The sequence below is a fragment of the Aptenodytes forsteri genome, unplaced genomic scaffold (assembly GCF_000699145.1).
Source record: "Aptenodytes forsteri isolate BGI_AS27 unplaced genomic scaffold, ASM69914v1 Scaffold92, whole genome shotgun sequence".
Lineage (NCBI taxonomy): Eukaryota > Metazoa > Chordata > Aves > Sphenisciformes > Spheniscidae > Aptenodytes > Aptenodytes forsteri.
This window is the reverse complement of record NW_008794581.1, coordinates 314,973-334,347: the sequence shown is the minus strand read 5'-3', so window position 1 is coordinate 334,347 and position 19,375 is coordinate 314,973. Positions and strand designations below refer to the sequence as shown.

Below are 19,375 nucleotides of genomic sequence, written 5' to 3'. Positions count from 1 at the left end.
TCAGCGGGCTGGGGGGGGCGTGCCGCCGTTACCGGGAGAGAGGGGAGGCGGCTGGGGAGGCAGGTCGTACCCCGCCAGCCCGCTGACAGCGGCGTTTCGTGGCCCCCTCCTGAGGGAAGGCCCCGGCGCGGGCAGCCTGCCGGCCTGAGGAGCTGGGCTCGGCGGCTGCCTCTGCCGCGGCAACGTCCGAGCCCCTGGGAAGGCTGCGCTGGCCCACGGCCTTGGGGCTTCTCTGCCCCTGTAGTCACGCGAGCCTCTCTTTCTCCTTAGTTTGCTACTGTCTATAAAGCAAGGGATAAGAACACCAACCAGATCGTGGCTATTAAAAAGGTGAGTGTCGGAATATTCCCATCGTGTGATCGAGTGGTTGCTCTTGACCTGCCTAATGGTTTGTTTTGACCCACTTAATGGGTAATGGGAGAATATATGTTTTTTGTTTCTAGAATTTTTTGTTTAAATGATCTAGTTAACCTGTGTTTAATGCCTTCCCCCCCCCCCGCAAGAAGAGAGACCAGCTTCAGTCTTACTACATTTCTGAGTTTCTGAAGGGTTTCCTGGTCTGTAACTTGAAATTTCAGTTGTTAGATTTATTTAAAAAAAACAAACCACACATTCCAAACTTCAGACTTTATTAGTCCTTGATAGTGGCTTTTTTTTTTAAATCTTTCCTCCTGCTGTGCCCATTTCCTTCGGTCCAGGAATGTTACCCCTGATTAAGTTCTTTAGAATTAATTGATGGTAGCTTTTTGACAACACTTGACAAAAGTGATCTTAGATCTACAACTTACCTGTTTAAATGCAAATGTTGCAAATGTCTGTGTTGTCATAAAACGTTTCACTTCATACTATCTGAAGAGATTGCAGGAAGTTTTTGTATTAAAAATAGGTGATTAGCTGTGCTTTGTGAGGGATGAAAAATGCACATTACAGTGCTTTGATTAAAGAGCCTACTTTACTAGGCAAGTTGAACCATATCAATAGTAAGTAATTTTGTTTGATACACTAATCCTTTTTAGCATTATAATACTTCTGTATGGTTGCTACTAGTAGCAGCTATTGTGAAAAGCATTCTTGGGTTTATCAGAATATTTTCTTAACTTTCATCATCTGGAAATATCAATGGTGGGGTTCCGGACTTGAACATTTCAGGGCAGTAGATGATTGAGATAGAAGGACTTCAAGCCAGCCCAAGTTTACAGAGTATGCTAATTTTACTAGAATCATTCTAAGATGACTGTCAATTACTTTGCCCTCATTTCTCCCTGAGGAGAAGCTCGTTAGTGGTATAATAAAGCTTTGTGGCTGCAAAGCATTTTATGCTGCCAGTTTGCATTATGTCTGTTTTCAGTGCCATCATGACTATTTTTAAGCTTTTATAAAAACTAATGCTGTAGAGACAATTTTTTTTTTTAAGGAAAAACAAAACAAAACAAAAACAACCCTAGCTGGTAAAGTGCTTCATGGTACTGGAACTCATTCTGTCTTAGAAGAGTAATACTAAAGAATGTTTCCCCTGCTGTTGGGGCAGATGGCTTAACCTTATATAATATGAAACATTTCTTTTCAGATTAAACTGGGACATAGATCAGAAGCTAAAGATGGTGAGTTTTAAAACAAATTCATGCTGCAGAAGCTGTGCTTTGTTTGCTTTGTTTTTGTAAATTGATACATTAATTTTCCACACCATAACTTGGCTGAGAAAAACGAGCTCAACTTTCAGTGTAAGGCTTAGTAGAGGATTGCTTCCAAAACTTCAGGGACAGAAAAAAGCAGCAGAGATATCTGCATGCACAGTATATGTCTAAATATGAGTATATAACCGTTTAGCTTCTCAATTTAAGTGGAGTACAAACATGAATATAGCATAGAATAATAATCTTTACAGCACTGAGTTTAGAATACCTTTTTGTATTGATGCATCTCTGTGCCTTAAATATTTAAGACGGGTGAGAGTATTTATCTCTGTTTTCAGATGTTTCCTTTGTTCTATTTTTGTGATTTATGCTGAGACAAAAGTTGATAAAAACAAGATCTTAAAACTCTTGCTCTGTGTGGGTTTGTTTTATGTTGAGAAATCAGGTCTATAGAGCAGTGTCCTTTGATCATGTGCTCTGACCAGACACGTGCATTTAGGCATGGATATTGCAAGTAAAAACCCAATAATCCTGGTCTTCTCTTACAGCCTGTGTGGTGCAGTAGAATTTTGTATGTATGTAGGCTGCCATCCGTCAGGGATCCTGCATCAAGTTACCAGCTTTTCAGTGAAGAATCTTTGCTCTCAACTCTCCAATTCCGTTCTAAGGGAAGAATTTTTAAAGAGAAACTGAGCACTCGTCCCAGAGTCTCACAGTTGAGCCGACTGCCAGAGAGTCATGATCCACCTGGGCTTCAGTGGACTAATGTCCTTTAAAAACAGTCATTACTTTTGGCCTATACAATGTCCAGCTATAGTTCAAAGGTGTTATTAAAAATAACGACCATGTCTTGTTTCCCTGTGTTATCTGATAACCTGGCATACTTTTTTTTGAATCTAAGGCTTTGCCCACCCAAAAGCAGCCGTTGTCACCTTGATTCCAAAATAGGTAATTAAAATAGACAAAGCAGGAGTGTAAAGTAATCCATGTAGCTTTGCCCAAAACTTTGCTAGAGTCTTAACGTGTTGAATCATATCCCAGGTTTGGGTAGAACACTGTTTTTCAGCTCATGCACAGCTGAGACTTCCTGCACAACATACCACAGGAGCATTTGCTTGCCGGTCAGTTTTTGTACAAGCCATACATACCAGCATTTTTACCATACCCTGCAGGAATCATGGTTTGATGCAGTGCAGTCAGTGTGACTGCCAAAGTACACCATTCACCCCCATCCCCTCCCGCTTTTTCCTCTAGAAAATCTGTCTATTAAAGGATTCAAGCGAAGGTGAGCAGGTTTGGGCCACTGTACCTTTTATGGCACAGCATGAATATAGAAAAACAGTGCGTTGCCTTATTAAATAATGGTATGTCAAAAAGAAAAGAGATACACTCATGAGCTTTGTCAGTGTGCCTCCCTCTGGAAGTGAGACACATTGCAGAACTGATATTTGCAAGATGTAACTTTTCTTTAAAATAAAACCAAAGCTTACAATACCTTGAGAAAGGTGATTTTTTTTTTTTTTTCCTAGGCTTTTGCTAGAACTTTCCCTTTTTGCCAAAAGGGCGGCATGTTGCTTCATAATCTAAATCTGATTACTGTTGTGTAGAATTTATTTGCTGTGGAAGAAAGTGTATGTCCACTTTTATTCTGCAGCAATCTACTTATCTATGGGAATGTACTTGTTATTTAACAAATTGTTGAGCGGTGAGAAAGTAGTTTGTAGTAGTAAATCATCAGTGAGTAACAGAATGAGAGGTTTCTTTGGAGCTTAATCCAAAGTTTTTAGTTTTGTTCTCTCATTTTTTTCTTTTTTTTTTTTCAATGTAGGAATCAACAGAACAGCCCTCAGGGAGATAAAATTGTTACAGGAGCTAAGCCATCCGAATATTATTGGTGTAAGTAAAATGAATGCTACTTCTAGAATCAGCCCTCAGATACTTCTGATACAGGGTCAAACTGAAATTTAGAATTAGTTGGGTCATGGAGATGCTACTTAATTTTATTTGAGCTATTTTTTCCAGCCCAAAATGGGCAGTAAAACAATTGTTACGGCAAAACACCTATTTCAATAACAAAGACAAAGTAGCTTCTTTTGAAATCCTCTTACTTTTTAGCCTGGGGCTATGTGGGTATTAATGGTGGGGAGAATTGTGGAAATTCAGATTACCTGATTTTGCTTCTCTGATAGACTTGCAAATGAGTGCCGTGCTGAATTTACCTGATTGTTTGCTTCCCATGGAGCTGGTGGCAGCCAAAAGCAGGCTTTTGGAAGCAATGGTGAAGTGGGATTCATGTGGCTTATTAGGTTTTAGTGCTGATATCTAAAACCTCTGTTGGAAGGAGTAAAACCTATATCTTTTCAGTTGCATTTAGGTTGACTTCCAGCTACAGATACCCAGCTGGAGCTAAAGATATTTTAAAATTAGCTAATAGTGATAGTTTGAAGGTCTGCCATAAGTATTAGGCCAAATATGAATTCCTCAGCTATTTTATTTAACTTTTTCAGAGTGGAAATATGGTTATCTTCTGGATTGTGAACTTATTTTCAAAGTGGTTGCTTTAGCTGTCAAAGTTAGACAATGTGCAGAGAAAAGACAACTAAAATGGCAAAGGGATGGAGCATCTTCTTTATGAAAAAGTCTGGGATTCCTCACTCTGGAGAGAAGGCTGGGAATGGGGAGGTGGACAAAACTGAGGTGGTAGGTAAAGTGCACGCAGAACTGATATTTGCAAAACCCCACAGTACAAGAAATAAGAGATGCGTTTAAAACATGTGCGTGGGGGGGAGTGGAAATTGTACTACTTGACATTGTGTAGTGAATTTCTCGAATGTGTTGCCACGGGCATTGTAGAAGCAGATAGCATAAACAGTTCAAAAAGGAATTAGACAAATTTATGATCAGCAGGTCTATAAGCAGGTACTAAAGGCAATAGACAAGGTTGTACCCCTCTTAGCAGTCCTGATAAAACCAGTGTGGATGTTGGAAGTGTAAGGGGCATGAGTTACAAAAAGTGGCCAAGCCTGTAGGCTCACCTGCGTAGTATCTCCTGTTAGCATGGTTTCTGCAGAGGAAGAGCATGAGCACAGTCACTGCTGTCACGAACCATGCAAACAACTATCTTGCAATTGGGTAATTCATACGGTCATCATACTGAGACTGTAAGGAATGAGCCACACCATGGAGAGTATACCTTCCTGATCTTGAGGGTAGAATACCAGGCTAGATGATCTGTTGTTCTTACTCAGCATTATGCTTGTGTTATCTCAAATTAAAAGCTGATTCTGTCGTTATACAGCTTCATCGTAAGAAAGGGCCATTTGGATATCCTGCAAAGAGTTTTATTTATCCTAGAAAGCTTGCTACAAAGATGAATACATGCCTAAGAATATCTTTGAAAGGAAATTAATAAGCCTAACACTTAGAATTTCTAAATACTGCATGCTTATAGGAAGCAGATACACAGAGCTGAATCCATGAGAAAACTTAGTCTGGTCTCAAGAAAGGGTAGGAGTTTTGTAGAACAGCAAAGTTTTGGGCGAGGACAAGGTGCGCATTAGATTATCTGTTGTAGCTAACATAGTAAAGTTAATTCTTTCTCAATTTTTTTTTTCTTCCCCCTAAGTCCAGGAAGGAGGGGCAATTGTGTAAAATGTTATTACTGTACTTAATGGGGATTTTTTTTTTTGGAGACTGAGTTAAGAAGCTAAACTGAGTAAGAATTTTTTTTTGTATTGCAAGTTGAAAAACTTAAACCAGTTCAGCAAGCTGAAAATCCACATGCAGACTACAGTGGTGCAGAATTTTAGAAAACTGAAAGTATGAGAGTATGCTTCATCATAATGTATTTTGTTTTTCAGCTTCTAGATGCATTTGGACACAAGTCCAATATTAGTTTGGTGTTTGATTTTATGGAAACGGATCTAGAGGTAAGATTTTTTTAAAGACTTTTTTATTTCAGTATCTTCAAATGGTTTTTGAAAATACTACTTTAACAGGCTTACATTTGCCCATGTTAGAAAGGTGACTTTCATTATGTCAGTTGATTAAGATCATGTCTTAAAAGTAGTTTGAATAATTTGACAGTTTTTGTGAGTTCTCAGCTGATAATGCCTTTACTTTTAAATACTTGTCAGCACAATCTTCAAGAAACAGACTATGTTTACTATTTCAGTTTTCTGGGACTCCAGTCAGAGCGTAGAACCTCAGTCATAGACCAGTGACACAATTGCTAAGTGTAATATCATGAAACGTGTTCAAGTAAGTGTGATACTAAAATATGCCAAGTGACGAGCTGGTAATAAAATCACATGTACCTGAACCATTCTTTTAAATGTAACAATGCTAGGTACTTGCAAATCAGCACCTTCCAGATGTTTCATTCTACAAGACCTTACGTCAGTTTGTCTTTGTGGAAGTCTTTGTATGAGATATGTCGATGCAAGATTCTTCATTGTGGAAGACTGTCCTAGACGGCAGTTCATGTCAGATCTGTTATATGCACGCATTATGCCTACTCTGGACAGAAATTAATGTAGTTGTTAAGCTAGCTCATTACACATATGCTGTTAAGAACTGGGGGTAGCATTTAAAATATTAAAAGAAAACATTGACAAGCTTGCTGAAACTTAGATGAATGCAAGACTGAAAAGTTTAGATCAGTTTTTTGCTAATAGAAGTTGAAGTAATGAGTAGACTTTCTAGAGGATTCATTCTGTTTACTTAGTAACTATGCAACATTTAGAGCTGAAGAAGATACGGTGTACAAAGAGGAATGAAATACTCTTGTACTACATAATGCTGTGGTATGCAGAGCATTTAACTGTATTGTGGTATCACTCGGGCCACCATTTGGGGCTGCAGCCTGTTGTGATTGGGCATGTGCTGCATACATGAAATTTTGTGTAGTCTTAGACAGCTATTTTGGAAGTCTCAAACAACTTAAAGCTTAGGAAAGGCTATTACTGAACTGGACAGTAATATTAGCAAGCAACTTTTGGGAGGTAGTGTAGAAAATACTTTCAAACAGGATGTTTATATAGAATGTTAAAAATCAAAGAATGTAGAAAACGTAAGTAGATTTGTTAAAATATAGTAAAGTGGCCATACCTCCTGGTCGTCTTCGAAATAGAAGAGGAAACCGTTGCATTTACAAAGATCAGATGCATAGGTTGCATGGAGAAAGAAAGAATAAGTGGGAACACAATTCCAAGTTTACCAACATGTTTATCATTTTTATGTGTACATCTTTGTCTTGTAAGTTTGGGTATCAACCTGGAACTGAGATAAAATAATAAACTCGTGTTTCCGACCCATTTTTTCATTTGCTGGTTATGCAAAGTTCATGTAGGCTACCTGGACTCCCCATTTCAATTTCTGATCTCCAGAATAGACCTATTTTACTGGAAAAAGGGTGGGAGTGGTAGAGAATGTGACTGCCAATTTGAATTTTGTCTTAAAGGATGAAATAACTTTTGAGCTGAAAGAATGGAAGTAAGTTAATCTTGCATGGTAAGCTTTACCATTAATCTAACACTTTACAGGTTATTATAAAGGATACTAGTATTGTGTTGACACAATCCCACATCAAGGCATATATGCTGATGACACTTCAAGGTTTAGAATATTTACATCAGCACTGGATTCTACACAGGGTAAGCATGTACTAAATTGACAGCCTTTATGCTGTAACAAAAGTCACATTTGATAGAATTTGAGTCTAAAATCTAATGAAGATAGTTTTGAAGTTCAGACGTTCTCAGTCCATAAGCATTCATGCTAGCTGTTTTGGAGAGGCCATAGCAGTACCAGAAATGTTAAGAATTACTGATGTGGTTATCATTTAAATACTTATATAAAAGTGTCTCAAGTTACATGTGATTTTGATTAGCACTGTGAACCGGGTCTGGCTGGGATGGATTTAACTTTCTTCGCAACAGCCTGCAATCCACATGCAGACTACAGTGGTGCAGAATTTTAGAAAACTGAAAGTATGAGAGTATGCTTCATCATAATGTATTTTGTTTTTCAGCTTCTAGATGCATTTGGACACAAGTCCAATATTAGTTTGGTGTTTGATTTTATGGAAACGGATCTAGAGGTAAGATTTTTTTAAAGACTTTTTTATTTCAGTATCTTCAAATGGTTTTTGAAAATACTACTTTAACAGGCTTACATTTGCCCATGTTAGAAAGGTGACTTTCATTATGTCAGTTGATTAAGATCATGTCTTAAAAGTAGTTTGAATAATTTGACAGTTTTTGTGAGTTCTCAGCTGATAATGCCTTTACTTTTAAATACTTGTCAGCACAATCTTCAAGAAACAGACTATGTTTACTATTTCAGTTTTCTGGGACTCCAGTCAGAGCGTAGAACCTCAGTCATAGACCAGTGACACAATTGCTAAGTGTAATATCATGAAACGTGTTCAAGTAAGTGTGATACTAAAATATGCCAAGTGACGAGCTGGTAATAAAATCACATGTACCTGAACCATTCTTTTAAATGTAACAATGCTAGGTACTTGCAAATCAGCACCTTCCAGATGTTTCATTCTACAAGACCTTACGTCAGTTTGTCTTTGTGGAAGTCTTTGTATGAGATATGTCGATGCAAGATTCTTCATTGTGGAAGACTGTCCTAGACGGCAGTTCATGTCAGATCTGTTATATGCACGCATTATGCCTACTCTGGACAGAAATTAATGTAGTTGTTAAGCTAGCTCATTACACATATGCTGTTAAGAACTGGGGGTAGCATTTAAAATATTAAAAGAAAACATTGACAAGCTTGCTGAAACTTAGATGAATGCAAGACTGAAAAGTTTAGATCAGTTTTTTGCTAATAGAAGTTGAAGTAATGAGTAGACTTTCTAGAGGATTCATTCTGTTTACTTAGTAACTATGCAACATTTAGAGCTGAAGAAGATACGGTGTACAAAGAGGAATGAAATACTCTTGTACTACATAATGCTGTGGTATGCAGAGCATTTAACTGTATTGTGGTATCACTCGGGCCACCATTTGGGGCTGCAGCCTGTTGTGATTGGGCATGTGCTGCATACATGAAATTTTGTGTAGTCTTAGACAGCTATTTTGGAAGTCTCAAACAACTTAAAGCTTAGGAAAGGCTATTACTGAACTGGACAGTAATATTAGCAAGCAACTTTTGGGAGGTAGTGTAGAAAATACTTTCAAACAGGATGTTTATATAGAATGTTAAAAATCAAAGAATGTAGAAAACGTAAGTAGATTTGTTAAAATATAGTAAAGTGGCCATACCTCCTGGTCGTCTTCGAAATAGAAGAGGAAACCGTTGCATTTACAAAGATCAGATGCATAGGTTGCATGGAGAAAGAAAGAATAAGTGGGAACACAATTCCAAGTTTACCAACATGTTTATCATTTTTATGTGTACATCTTTGTCTTGTAAGTTTGGGTATCAACCTGGAACTGAGATAAAATAATAAACTCGTGTTTCCGACCCATTTTCTCATTTGCTGGTTATGCAAAGTTCATGTAGGCTACCTGGACTCCCCATTTCAATTTCTGATCTCCAGAATAGACCTATTTTACTGGAAAAAGGGTGGGAGTGGTAGAGAATGTGACTGCCAATTTGAATTTTGTCTTAAAGGATGAAATAACTTTTGAGCTGAAAGAATGGAAGTAAGTTAATCTTGCATGGTAAGCTTTACCATTAATCTAACACTTTACAGGTTATTATAAAGGATACTAGTATTGTGTTGACACAATCCCACATCAAGGCATATATGCTGATGACACTTCAAGGTTTAGAATATTTACATCAGCACTGGATTCTACACAGGGTAAGCATGTACTAAATTGACAGCCTTTATGCTGTAACAAAAGTCACATTTGATAGAATTTGAGTCTAAAATCTAATGAAGATAGTTTTGAAGTTCAGACGTTCTCAGTCCATAAGCATTCATGCTAGCTGTTTTGGAGAGGCCATAGCAGTACCAGAAATGTTAAGAATTACTGATGTGGTTATCATTTAAATACTTATATAAAAGTGTCTCAAGTTACATGTGATTTTGATTAGCACTGTGAACCGGGTCTGGCTGGGATGGATTTAACTTTCTTCGCAACAGCCTGCATGGTGCCGTGTTTTGGATTTGTGCCTAAAAGAGTTTTGATAACACACCGATGTTTTGGCTATTGCTGAACAGTGCTTGGGCATTGTCAAGGCTTTCTCTTTTTCCCACTCTGCCCCTGCCCCAGTGAGCAGGCTGGGGGTGGGCACGAAGTGGGGAGGGGACACAGCTGGGACAGCTGACCCGAGTTGGCCAGGGGGATATTGCATGCCAGATAGTGCCATGCTCAGCAATAAAAACTGGGGTAGAGGAAGAAGGGGGTTTTCTGGCTTCCAAGGTGACCATTGCTTAGAGACTGGGTATCAATCTGCTTGTGGAAGGTGGTGAATGATTACCATTGCATTGCTTGTTTGGGTTCTTTCCTCTTTCCTTCTCCTGTTAAACTGCCTCTATACTGCTCCCAGAGTAGAGGAAGAAGGGGGTTTTCTGGCTTCCAAGGTGACCATTGCTTAGAGACTGGGTATCAATCTGCTTGTGGAAGGTGGTGAATGATTACCATTGCATTGCTTGTTTGGGTTCTTTCCTCTTTCCTTCTCCTGTTAAACTGCCTCTATACTGCTCCCAGAGTTTTCTTGCTTTTGCTCTTCTTACTCTCTCCCCTATCCTGCTGAGAGGGGGTGGGTGGGATGAAAACGGAGTCAGCAAATAGCTGTGTGGGTGCTTTGCTGCTGGCCAGAGGTCAACGCACAACACACTGTTACTGTATTAAACTGTATCACTTCCGTGATTTCTAGTTACTTGAAGCATTTGTAAAGTCTTTTTATTATTCATTTGGCAACTATGCAGTTAAGACAGAACAGCTGTTCCTGCAGCAAAGTTAAAACCTATCAAGAGGCAGTTTTTTAAAACTCTGCAGCTTAAATATGATAATATTCAAATGGGTGTGTTTCACTATGATTTTCATGTATGAAAATACTTGATTTGGCAACTATGCAGTTAAGACAGAACAGCTGTTCCTGCAGCAAAGTTAAAACCTATCAAGAGGCAGTTTTTTAAAACTCTGCAGCTTAAATATGATAATATTCAAATGGGTGTGTTTCACTATGATTTTCATGTATGATTAAATACTTGATTTCCTGGGGTTTTTTTAATTTTTTCTCCTCACAATGTAGACTTATGATAGAATCAAAAACCTGCATTTTAGAATACTGTTAATGGCACACCTGCCAGGAGGTTCCTCATATGTCTGTTTTTATCAACACTGACAAAATTCATTCTTTGCTTTCTGTACTGACAGGATCTTAAACCAAATAATTTGTTGTTGGATGAAAATGGGGTTTTAAAATTGGCTGACTTTGGCTTGGCGAAATCTTTTGGAAGCCCAAATAGAGTTTATACACACCAGGTAGTAACAAGGTAAGACATTCTGTTTTGTTTCTTACATAGTGATTGTGTAGCTGTTTTGTAGTCTCTTGAAATATGTCATGTCAAATCAACATGTTCAAAGTTTGACATCTAGCTCATGTGATACGGCTATAGGGGCAAAAGCCTTATAAAGAAAACACAAGAAAGCACAGTTTAGCAAAGTCTCCATAAAGACTACTAGAATATGCATCCACAGGGGTTGTTCTGGGGTATGATAACTCTTTTGAAATGCATGGAAATAACATGTGTCTGCCTATAAGCCTGGCTTTCAGAGCAAGACAGCTGTTACTTTCTATTAGTCATAAGACCTAGAATCTTTTTTTCGTAACTAGTCACATTACCTATTATGAGAGAAAAGCTTGAACTAATTAAAATGTTCATTAATGTTATTTATGGCATGCTTATTTAAGGGATGCTTTAAAAAGCAGGACCGCAAAATGCGCAAGGTATTTCCTTTTGTCTGCTGTAATGCTAAAACTGTTCAGGCAAAGCTGGTTTGTTTTAACACCTTTATTCAAAAGGCAGAAATGCTACAGCAGTTTCAAATGCAGCGCGTGTCAGATTATTGCATTAAACTTGATTGTTCTTAGGCAGTGGAAGTAGCTGTTTTAAACTGCTGTCAAGGTTCATTTTGCATAAAACTAGTCTCTCTAATTAGGTCTGTTGGCATGGAGATTTTTGGAAGCTGGAAGGAATTCTGTCTTTCTGTCATTTCTTCAACATAAAGTTTAAAGAAAATTTTGGTTTATGACATGCAAACCTCCCTGTTAAATACTTTTTTCCTTTGCACATCTGCAGTTCCATCGCCTGTTAATCAGCTCAGTTGAAGCTGTAGTTAATTTGTGGGTTATACGTGATCCTGTGGTGAGGAATACACAGTTTTGTTCAGTCTTTCTTAAAACACTTTGCAGGGTAGAATACAGCTCTTCAGTGTCTGAAAAATACATAGGCAGGAGCAGTATCCTCTTTCTGGTTCTTGCATTGCTACAATATACAGCATTTGACATGAGCACAGCCAGGTGATTTTCCCAAAATGTGTTTTCTTTTCAGGTGGTACCGAGCCCCAGAACTATTGTTTGGTGCTAGAATGTATGGTGTTGGTGTTGATATGTGGGCTGTTGGTTGTATTTTAGCTGAATTGCTCCTCAGGGTAAGTCTTCAAATGTAAGCATTTTGTATTTGCTCTTCAGTGCATTACAACTTCGTATGTGGGCTTCCTCTCTTTCGCTAACTGCAGCAGGCAAAGGTAGTTAGGCTATTTAGGAAAGGAAGAAGGCGGGGGGAGGAAAGGTTCCAGAAGCTTGCTAACTGTAGGAAAAGTGAAGCTTTGGAACAGACTGAGATTCCATAAGCATCACAATCATTGGAAGTTTTTAAAAACATCTGCGTAAAAAAGTTGCAGCAAACTGTCACAGCTTGCCTTGGGGAAGGTTGAGTAGATAGCTCTTCCAGTCCTCTGAGTGATATCCTTTCATACAGCCTTCTATCAGTTTTCATTTGCTATCCTTCTAGAAATGTGACATCATAGATACATGCATACTCTGTCTCTTATGCATTGTTCCTCAATAACTGTAAATAATTATCACCAGTACCTTAATTGTGGTTTTATTTGTAATGAGCAGAAGAGTGATGTCTTTCTAAGCTGTGGTTAGTTGACAATACTGGAATGAAGCTGACGGTTAACAGCAGGCTAATCCTATGCCCCTCCTGAGTACGGTACACAGATATAACGGTCCTTAAGTATGTTTTACTGAAGCAGACCATTTATTATGCAGCTCTTTGGAGAGGACATGAAAGTGTGAGGTAGGGAGTGGAGGGTAGGGACACAGTCGCAGCTGAAAGCATGAAGTAGCCTGCAGTATAATTTATCTTCCATGAGGAAGTGGCTTCTGCTTGGTTTTTGCACCGTACTTTAAATGTTTGTGTGGCTATGTCATGAACCAGATTGGGGAACTGGTCAGTCTGAAAACACCTTGAGAGAAATCTTTTGCCTTGCTTTATCACACAAACAGCTGTGCTGGTACAATTTGGTTGGCAGTTCAGAAATGGAAATGTACAGTGGCTGTTTAAGCAGTACTAGTGATGTGTACATAAATACGCATTAGACCTGCTAAAGTTGGATAAACTCAAGGAAAGTCAGAAAGCAATTAAGAAATTGTTGAATGCTGTTGGTTTTTTGGTTTCTCACAAAGCAGAAAATGTATTATGCTTCAGTTTTATCACTGTGATAGTTTTAAATGTATCTGTCCTTTTTCTTCCTGAGTGTACTGGGTTGAGGGACAATGCAACTTCTGGGAGCTTTACAAAAGCAGTTTATGTTCAAGGGGCTTTCATGACACCAAAATTTAGTACACTGCCTAGTAGGGATGTTCATTACTGTCTTTCTGTCCTACTTAGTTAAATACTGCCTCTAATTCTTCATAATTTTGCTTTGGTCACAAAGTCCCTTTTTTCTTGCATTGTGTGCCTGATGAGCAAGCTACAAGTTGAACTGGGCAAATATCCCCTTTTCTGTCTTCTGCTTAGTTTAAATGAGATGTGACACTGATTAGGCAGTTTCTATCCTAGTGGGTCACTACTTTCCCTCATGCTGTGATCTCATTCCATCAGTCTAACTGCTGCTTGTGTAATCCAGTTACACTTCACTTTAAATGTTTTGAAAATATATATATATATATAAAAAAAACTGCTTCAGGGAGCAGATGGTGGTGGTGAGGCACTGGAACAGGTTGCCCAGAGAAGTTGTAGATGCCCCATCCCTGGAAGTGTTCAAGGCCAGGTTGGATGGGGCTTTGAGCAACCTGGTCTAGTGGAAGGTGTCCCTGCCCATGGCAGGGGGGTTGGAACTAGACGATCTTTAAAGTCCCTTCCAACCCAAACCATTCTGTGATGAAAAGATGACTGTGACCAACCAAGGTTTAAACTGGCAACTTAGATGTAAAATCTTTCCTCTCCTGTGTTTAGTTATTTTACATTAATGTGGTGGTGGTTTAATCTATGTTTAGCTCTCTGCTATCAAGTCAGTGATATCAAACCTGGGTTGCAAGAAACCTTAAGAACCTACTCGGACATCACTAGAAAGCCTCAACTATTCAGTGTACCTCTTTGTGGGCAGCTGGTATACAAAGATGTTTTGCCCTGCAATTATGAGGGGTAGCTCAAAGCTCCTCTCTAGAATTGAAGTTCAGAAGTTAATTCAATCAAATGCTTTTGCCTTCTTCCAGGTTCCTTTTTTGCCTGGAGACTCTGATCTTGACCAGCTGACAAGGATATTTGAAACACTGGGCACTCCAACAGAAGAACAGTGGCCTGTGAGTCCTTTTTTTTTTAACAGACTGACGTTAGTTTTACTTGATACTATTTTAGCTTTTGAAATTAAATTAAAGGGTATACCAGAATACTTGAGTAGACTTTCAGAAGGCAGCTGCCTGATCTTACAAAGTGGAGGATAAGCAGCTAATATTTATTGTTTCTCTTGGAAAATCTCTGGTCAATATAGCAGTGTTGTTAGCATTAAGCAACAGTAATGAAACTTCTTGGTTTCCTTTCTGTGTGTATCCACAGTTTCCCATGGCTATTGGTGTGAAATTATTGTTGTTGCTTAATGTCTTTGAGATGCTTGATTAATTAGTCTGCTTTAACCTGAAAGGCTTTAATCACCTTCAGAAGTAGGAACAATTTGTAGGGACTTAAGTTGGCCTGGATAAGTTACAGTTTTGGGATACAGTAAGAAATACCAGACCAACAGCTTTAGGGATAAACAATTTATCTCAGAGTAATGGTAATGTACAAATACAAATTAGTACTACAATTATCTCTGAGATGACAGTAAATTCAGTAATACCAGGCCAAACTTAGTGTCAGGGCACACAATGATCTACCTAACCATGGTTATCAGGCAGACTGACAGGAAGCAGGGCATAACTTCTGATGAGCGACTTGGACCAGCTGACGGGCATGGGGAGTCCTGAATTCCCTGATCAGACCGTCCTCTTTTGTAGTTGAGTTGTAGAAGCACTCTCCGGACTTGCCAACCAGTTATCGCATCCCACCTCTGCTCTCCCTCTGTGCCAGTTTTCCTTTGTGTGAATGGTGCTTGGATGCTACCTGAAGTAGTGCGCAATCACCAAATGGAGCTATAGCCATATAAGACCTGTGGTCACCATGCGGAGGACACACTGTATAAGGCAATACTAGCCCCACATTTTTCACCCCTTGTGACTGGGGGGGGAAAGGGTGGTTGTCTTGCCATGGCAGCATAAGGCCAAGACTGATGTTGACACTACCCACCTCACTGAGAGTGTCAGGTGTGGAGAGGAGTCTGGTGATGGAGTGATGAAGGGTTAAATTAAGACACGACGGTCAATAAGGTGATGTGCCAAGAAACCATCAAAACAGAACAGGTCAAAAGCCAAGTACAAATCTTTAATGTGACAACTAAAACAAGTAAGAAGCCACCCAAAGATAACAACTAAGTAAAGGAGTAGGATGCTCCATATCCCCCCGATGGTGGGAGGCCATCCTAAAACGGATTCCTTCCAACTATGTTTGATTTTTTTTTTTTAAAAACACTTTCCAGGATTTGTTTGATATCTGGTACCATGATTATTAAAGTTTGTTGTGCCTGCTTCTTTGCCTGTTTCAATAGTCCATGCAAGTCTTCATGTTGCAAAAAACATTCAATTAGAGAGAAAATCATACTGATAAAGGGTATGGATGATATGGTGGGTGTGGGGAGGGAAGTAGGAGAGGGACTTGGAGATGTGGGAATAGTATTACACTTCAGAGAGCTATCAGAGCATTAGCCCAAAGGCATACAGTATCAACAGAGTGAGAAAATATAAGGGTCATGCTACAAAAGACTTAATGTAGGCATACAACATGCTGATTGTTGATCCACTGATGTGTTGGTCCCTTAACTGATACTGAGGTATCTCCCATTTGAATTGTTTACAATCAATAACTGTGACATTCTGCTCTTGAGTTATGGAGGTATAATATAGTCTCAAAGAAGGATTCCATATTGGGGAGCTGTGGGGTCTCCCTCCTACCAGTGTTAAAGTAGCTATGTTCCATAAGCCAGGTTTTCCCATTTGTCAATACAACTTGAATACATTCAGCTCACTGCATTTGAAGATGTATTCCACAGTGTGCTGCAACCTGGGCTAAAGCTGTAACAGTGGAATAACTCCAATGCTCATGCAACCAGTGAGCTACCATGGTGGTTCCACATTTCAAGTTGCAGGTTTGGGCTAAGGTTTCCTCAGTTTCATCTGCTACTATTGGGCTGCTATCAGCTTGTTATGGGTGTCAGCATCCACTGTCACTTCTACCCCTCCAATTGCAGCAGTGGCATCCGCTCAGTCATTCAACCTAGCCTCAGCCATGGGGTGAGCAGAATGAGATCAACATAGCCCACAGCCAAAGTGAGCAAATATCTTCCTAAAGAAGGTAGCCCCTAATTTCTATGGTAAGAGTGCAGAAGGAGCACGCTTTCCAGGGGGAAACCCACCAGGTGCACCTAGAAGAACAGCCCAAGGGTCAGACAGTATGGACAGAGGAGCAAATGGCTAAGCAAAGGGCCAGGAGTTTTAGCCGTCTGGGCAGTACCATGGCAATTGGCCATGACGATTTGGCCATCAATGATATAGACAGTGGTGCCACACCCAAACCAGGCATTACTGCAAAGGATTGCTAAGCCATCAGTAAACCAGGTACCCTCCTGCGGGGTGGTGAAAGGAGGGACGTAGGCAATAGGCAAATCTGAGTGATTGCTGGTAGCTACAGGAATGGGAGAGGCAAGGTGGGTGAGAGTACAATGGTTGGGGCCTGAAGGTTGGGCTCCATCAGTGATGACAGGGGTACCAAGAACTCACTATTGAGTGGCAATGGATTGAGTTCATCCTTCAGGGAAAGGAATGTTGTGAAGGATGTCATGAGGAATAGGATGTAAAATCCTAAGTGTAAGGGGACGATCCCCAAGGAGTTTGTCAATGTCAGAAAAAGTAGCAAGTAAAGCACGCTCCCGTTCACAATATGAGGCTTGTGCATCTTGCCACTCCTTGCTACCAAAATGGATTGGTTTAGGGGTAGGGTCTTCGGAACTTCTTTCCTGGAACAGTCCTCACCAGGCACCATTTCCACTCTACTGGACCCTGAGTTCAAATCTGCCAGTAGGGGTGAGGGATCCTAAATACTGATACTATTGAATACTTTTTAGGAGAAGTGTTAGGGCCTGTTGATGACTTGTGTTCCAGTCCCAGGTGAAATGTTTTTGCAGCAAGGAATACAGAGAATAGACTAGCTGACTAAAATCAGGGATGTGGGCATGCCATAATTTATAAAGTGCCTAAAATCTCTGGAGGTTTTGTTTGGAGGAGGGAGTAAGTAAAGATAAAATAGATTGCAAGATGATTTCAGGAGTACTTTTGGTACCAGCGCACAAGGAGACTCACACATTCTGGGCAGGACCCTGGCATTTACAGGGAGGAATAGAAAGATTCCAGTGTTCTTTCAGGGCTGAAACTAAGAGGGTCATGTCTGGTGCAACAGGTTCATGTGTAGTAGGTCTGCCCAGGAGAATGTCATTGGTATACTGGTGGCAAGAGAGATCAGGAGTGGAAGAAATTTCAACTAAGGCTAAGAGACCATGAGTAAGGGTATGACTATGGTGATAATCTTGAGGTAAATGAATGAAGGTGTACTGGATGCTATTCCATGTAAAAGTGAAGTGACCTTTGTCATTTGAGTAGATGGGGCACTGGAAGAACATACCTTTAACATCCAAAACTGCCATACATAGGTAAGAAGCAAGGCAAATGGCATTGAGTACTTCAGCAGCTATTAGGACTGTTGTGTGAAGCAGAGAGGAGGCAAAATGTATGCTATGGTAGTCTAACAGTCAGATGCCAAGACCCATTTGTTGGGTTTGTCCACTGGCCAGATGGGGCTGCTAAACAGGGTATGGGTGTGAATGCCTACTTCCTGTTCTTCCAGTCCTGTAGAAAGGGAGGTGGGTGATGGGGTTTTGGGCTCGTGGTTTTACAGGGTGCTGCTGTAAATTAACAACATGGGTCATTGGAGGTAGGGAAGGTACTTACTGGAACTAGCAGGTGGTTTGGTTCAGAAGTACCAAGATACTGTACCTTGCCTTGAGCATCATGGAAGGTTTGGCTTCTGAGTAGGTTCATATCTAAGACATTACAATCTCCCAGAACTGCAGAACCTTGGGCCATATACCTATTAGGGAAGTCATACTTGACTGTGACTACAGGAAGAGCTATGAGTGGTCCTGTGAACCCGCAGACTACTGCAGTATGAGGGAAGTGGTCCCCTCCAGTGTGTGATCTATTGACAGAAATTTGAGCACCTGTATCAATGAGGCAACACAAACAACATTTATTGTTGATGGTGACATCTAGCACTAGATTGAAAGTCCGTATAAGCGACACCCTCCATAGCACCTCAGAGGGACTTGTGGCTTCTGATCAGCCCCCTGTGGTGCTAATTGGACCTCTAATAAGTTTGGGTAATACAAGACTGGGGTTTCCAGGCTCCAGCTGATGGAATGGCAGGCGGGGCACTTGGGCCTTTACCTCCAATGGGAGAATGTGTGGCACAGTGCGGGGTGTTGCAAGATGATTACAAGAGCCAGTAACACTGATGCTGGGACTGTGTGTATTGCCTATTCAGGAATGCCCAGGGCCAAACAGGCTTTCCATATTTCAGGATGCTTTGGGTCAGGGCCCTTTCACAGAGGTGTAGGGGGTTTTTTAACTTAGGGGGGCACAGTAGGGTTTGGTGGTAACTATAGCTGCATCTTTAGGGACACGGGAAGATAACAGAATGGGCACAGCAGAAACTACCTTTTGTAATAGCAGGGACTGTATGGGGCTGGGTGCTGCACCTGTAAGGCCAGCGCCTATTGACATTAAATGTCCTACGAGTGGACCCTTCTTGACTAGTAGGCTCCACTGCATCTCAGTGGGATGATGATAGGTCTTCACCTGCCACAGGGCCTGCATCTAAAGTATGATTGATAACCAGCCTAGCTATGCTCAATTCTAAATCTGTGGGATTGGCCAGGGAATAGCCAGGGTCCTCAGTCATCTCAGGGCACTTCTCTTTGAACATAAGCTGTTGATGCCCAAAAGACAGAGTCTGCATTTTATGGTGGAATTTGTAGTCAGATGTGAGGGTCTGGGCTTCTGATTCTGAAATTTGGATGGTATCCCCCCCTCATATTTGCAAGCCAGGCTAAGTA

General features: G+C 40.3%; 1 protein-coding gene across 2 annotated transcripts in view; it reads left to right on the top strand.

The window, feature by feature from the left end:
- Nucleotides 1-7,671: 7,671 nt before the first annotated feature.
- The window catches only part of CDK7 (cyclin dependent kinase 7), a 27,435-nt gene continuing 15,731 nt past the window's right edge, over nucleotides 7,672-19,375 (top strand). For both annotated transcript variants that reach the window (XM_019470271.1, XM_019470272.1), the window contains exons 1-5: nucleotides 7,672-7,734; nucleotides 9,349-9,459; nucleotides 10,985-11,103; nucleotides 12,163-12,262; nucleotides 14,337-14,423. In XM_019470271.1, the coding sequence (XP_019325816.1) occupies nucleotides 7,717-7,734; nucleotides 9,349-9,459; nucleotides 10,985-11,103; nucleotides 12,163-12,262; nucleotides 14,337-14,423 (435 nt within the window). In that variant the 5' untranslated portion in view covers nucleotides 7,672-7,716. The remainder of the gene's footprint in view (nucleotides 7,735-9,348; nucleotides 9,460-10,984; nucleotides 11,104-12,162; nucleotides 12,263-14,336; nucleotides 14,424-19,375) is intronic.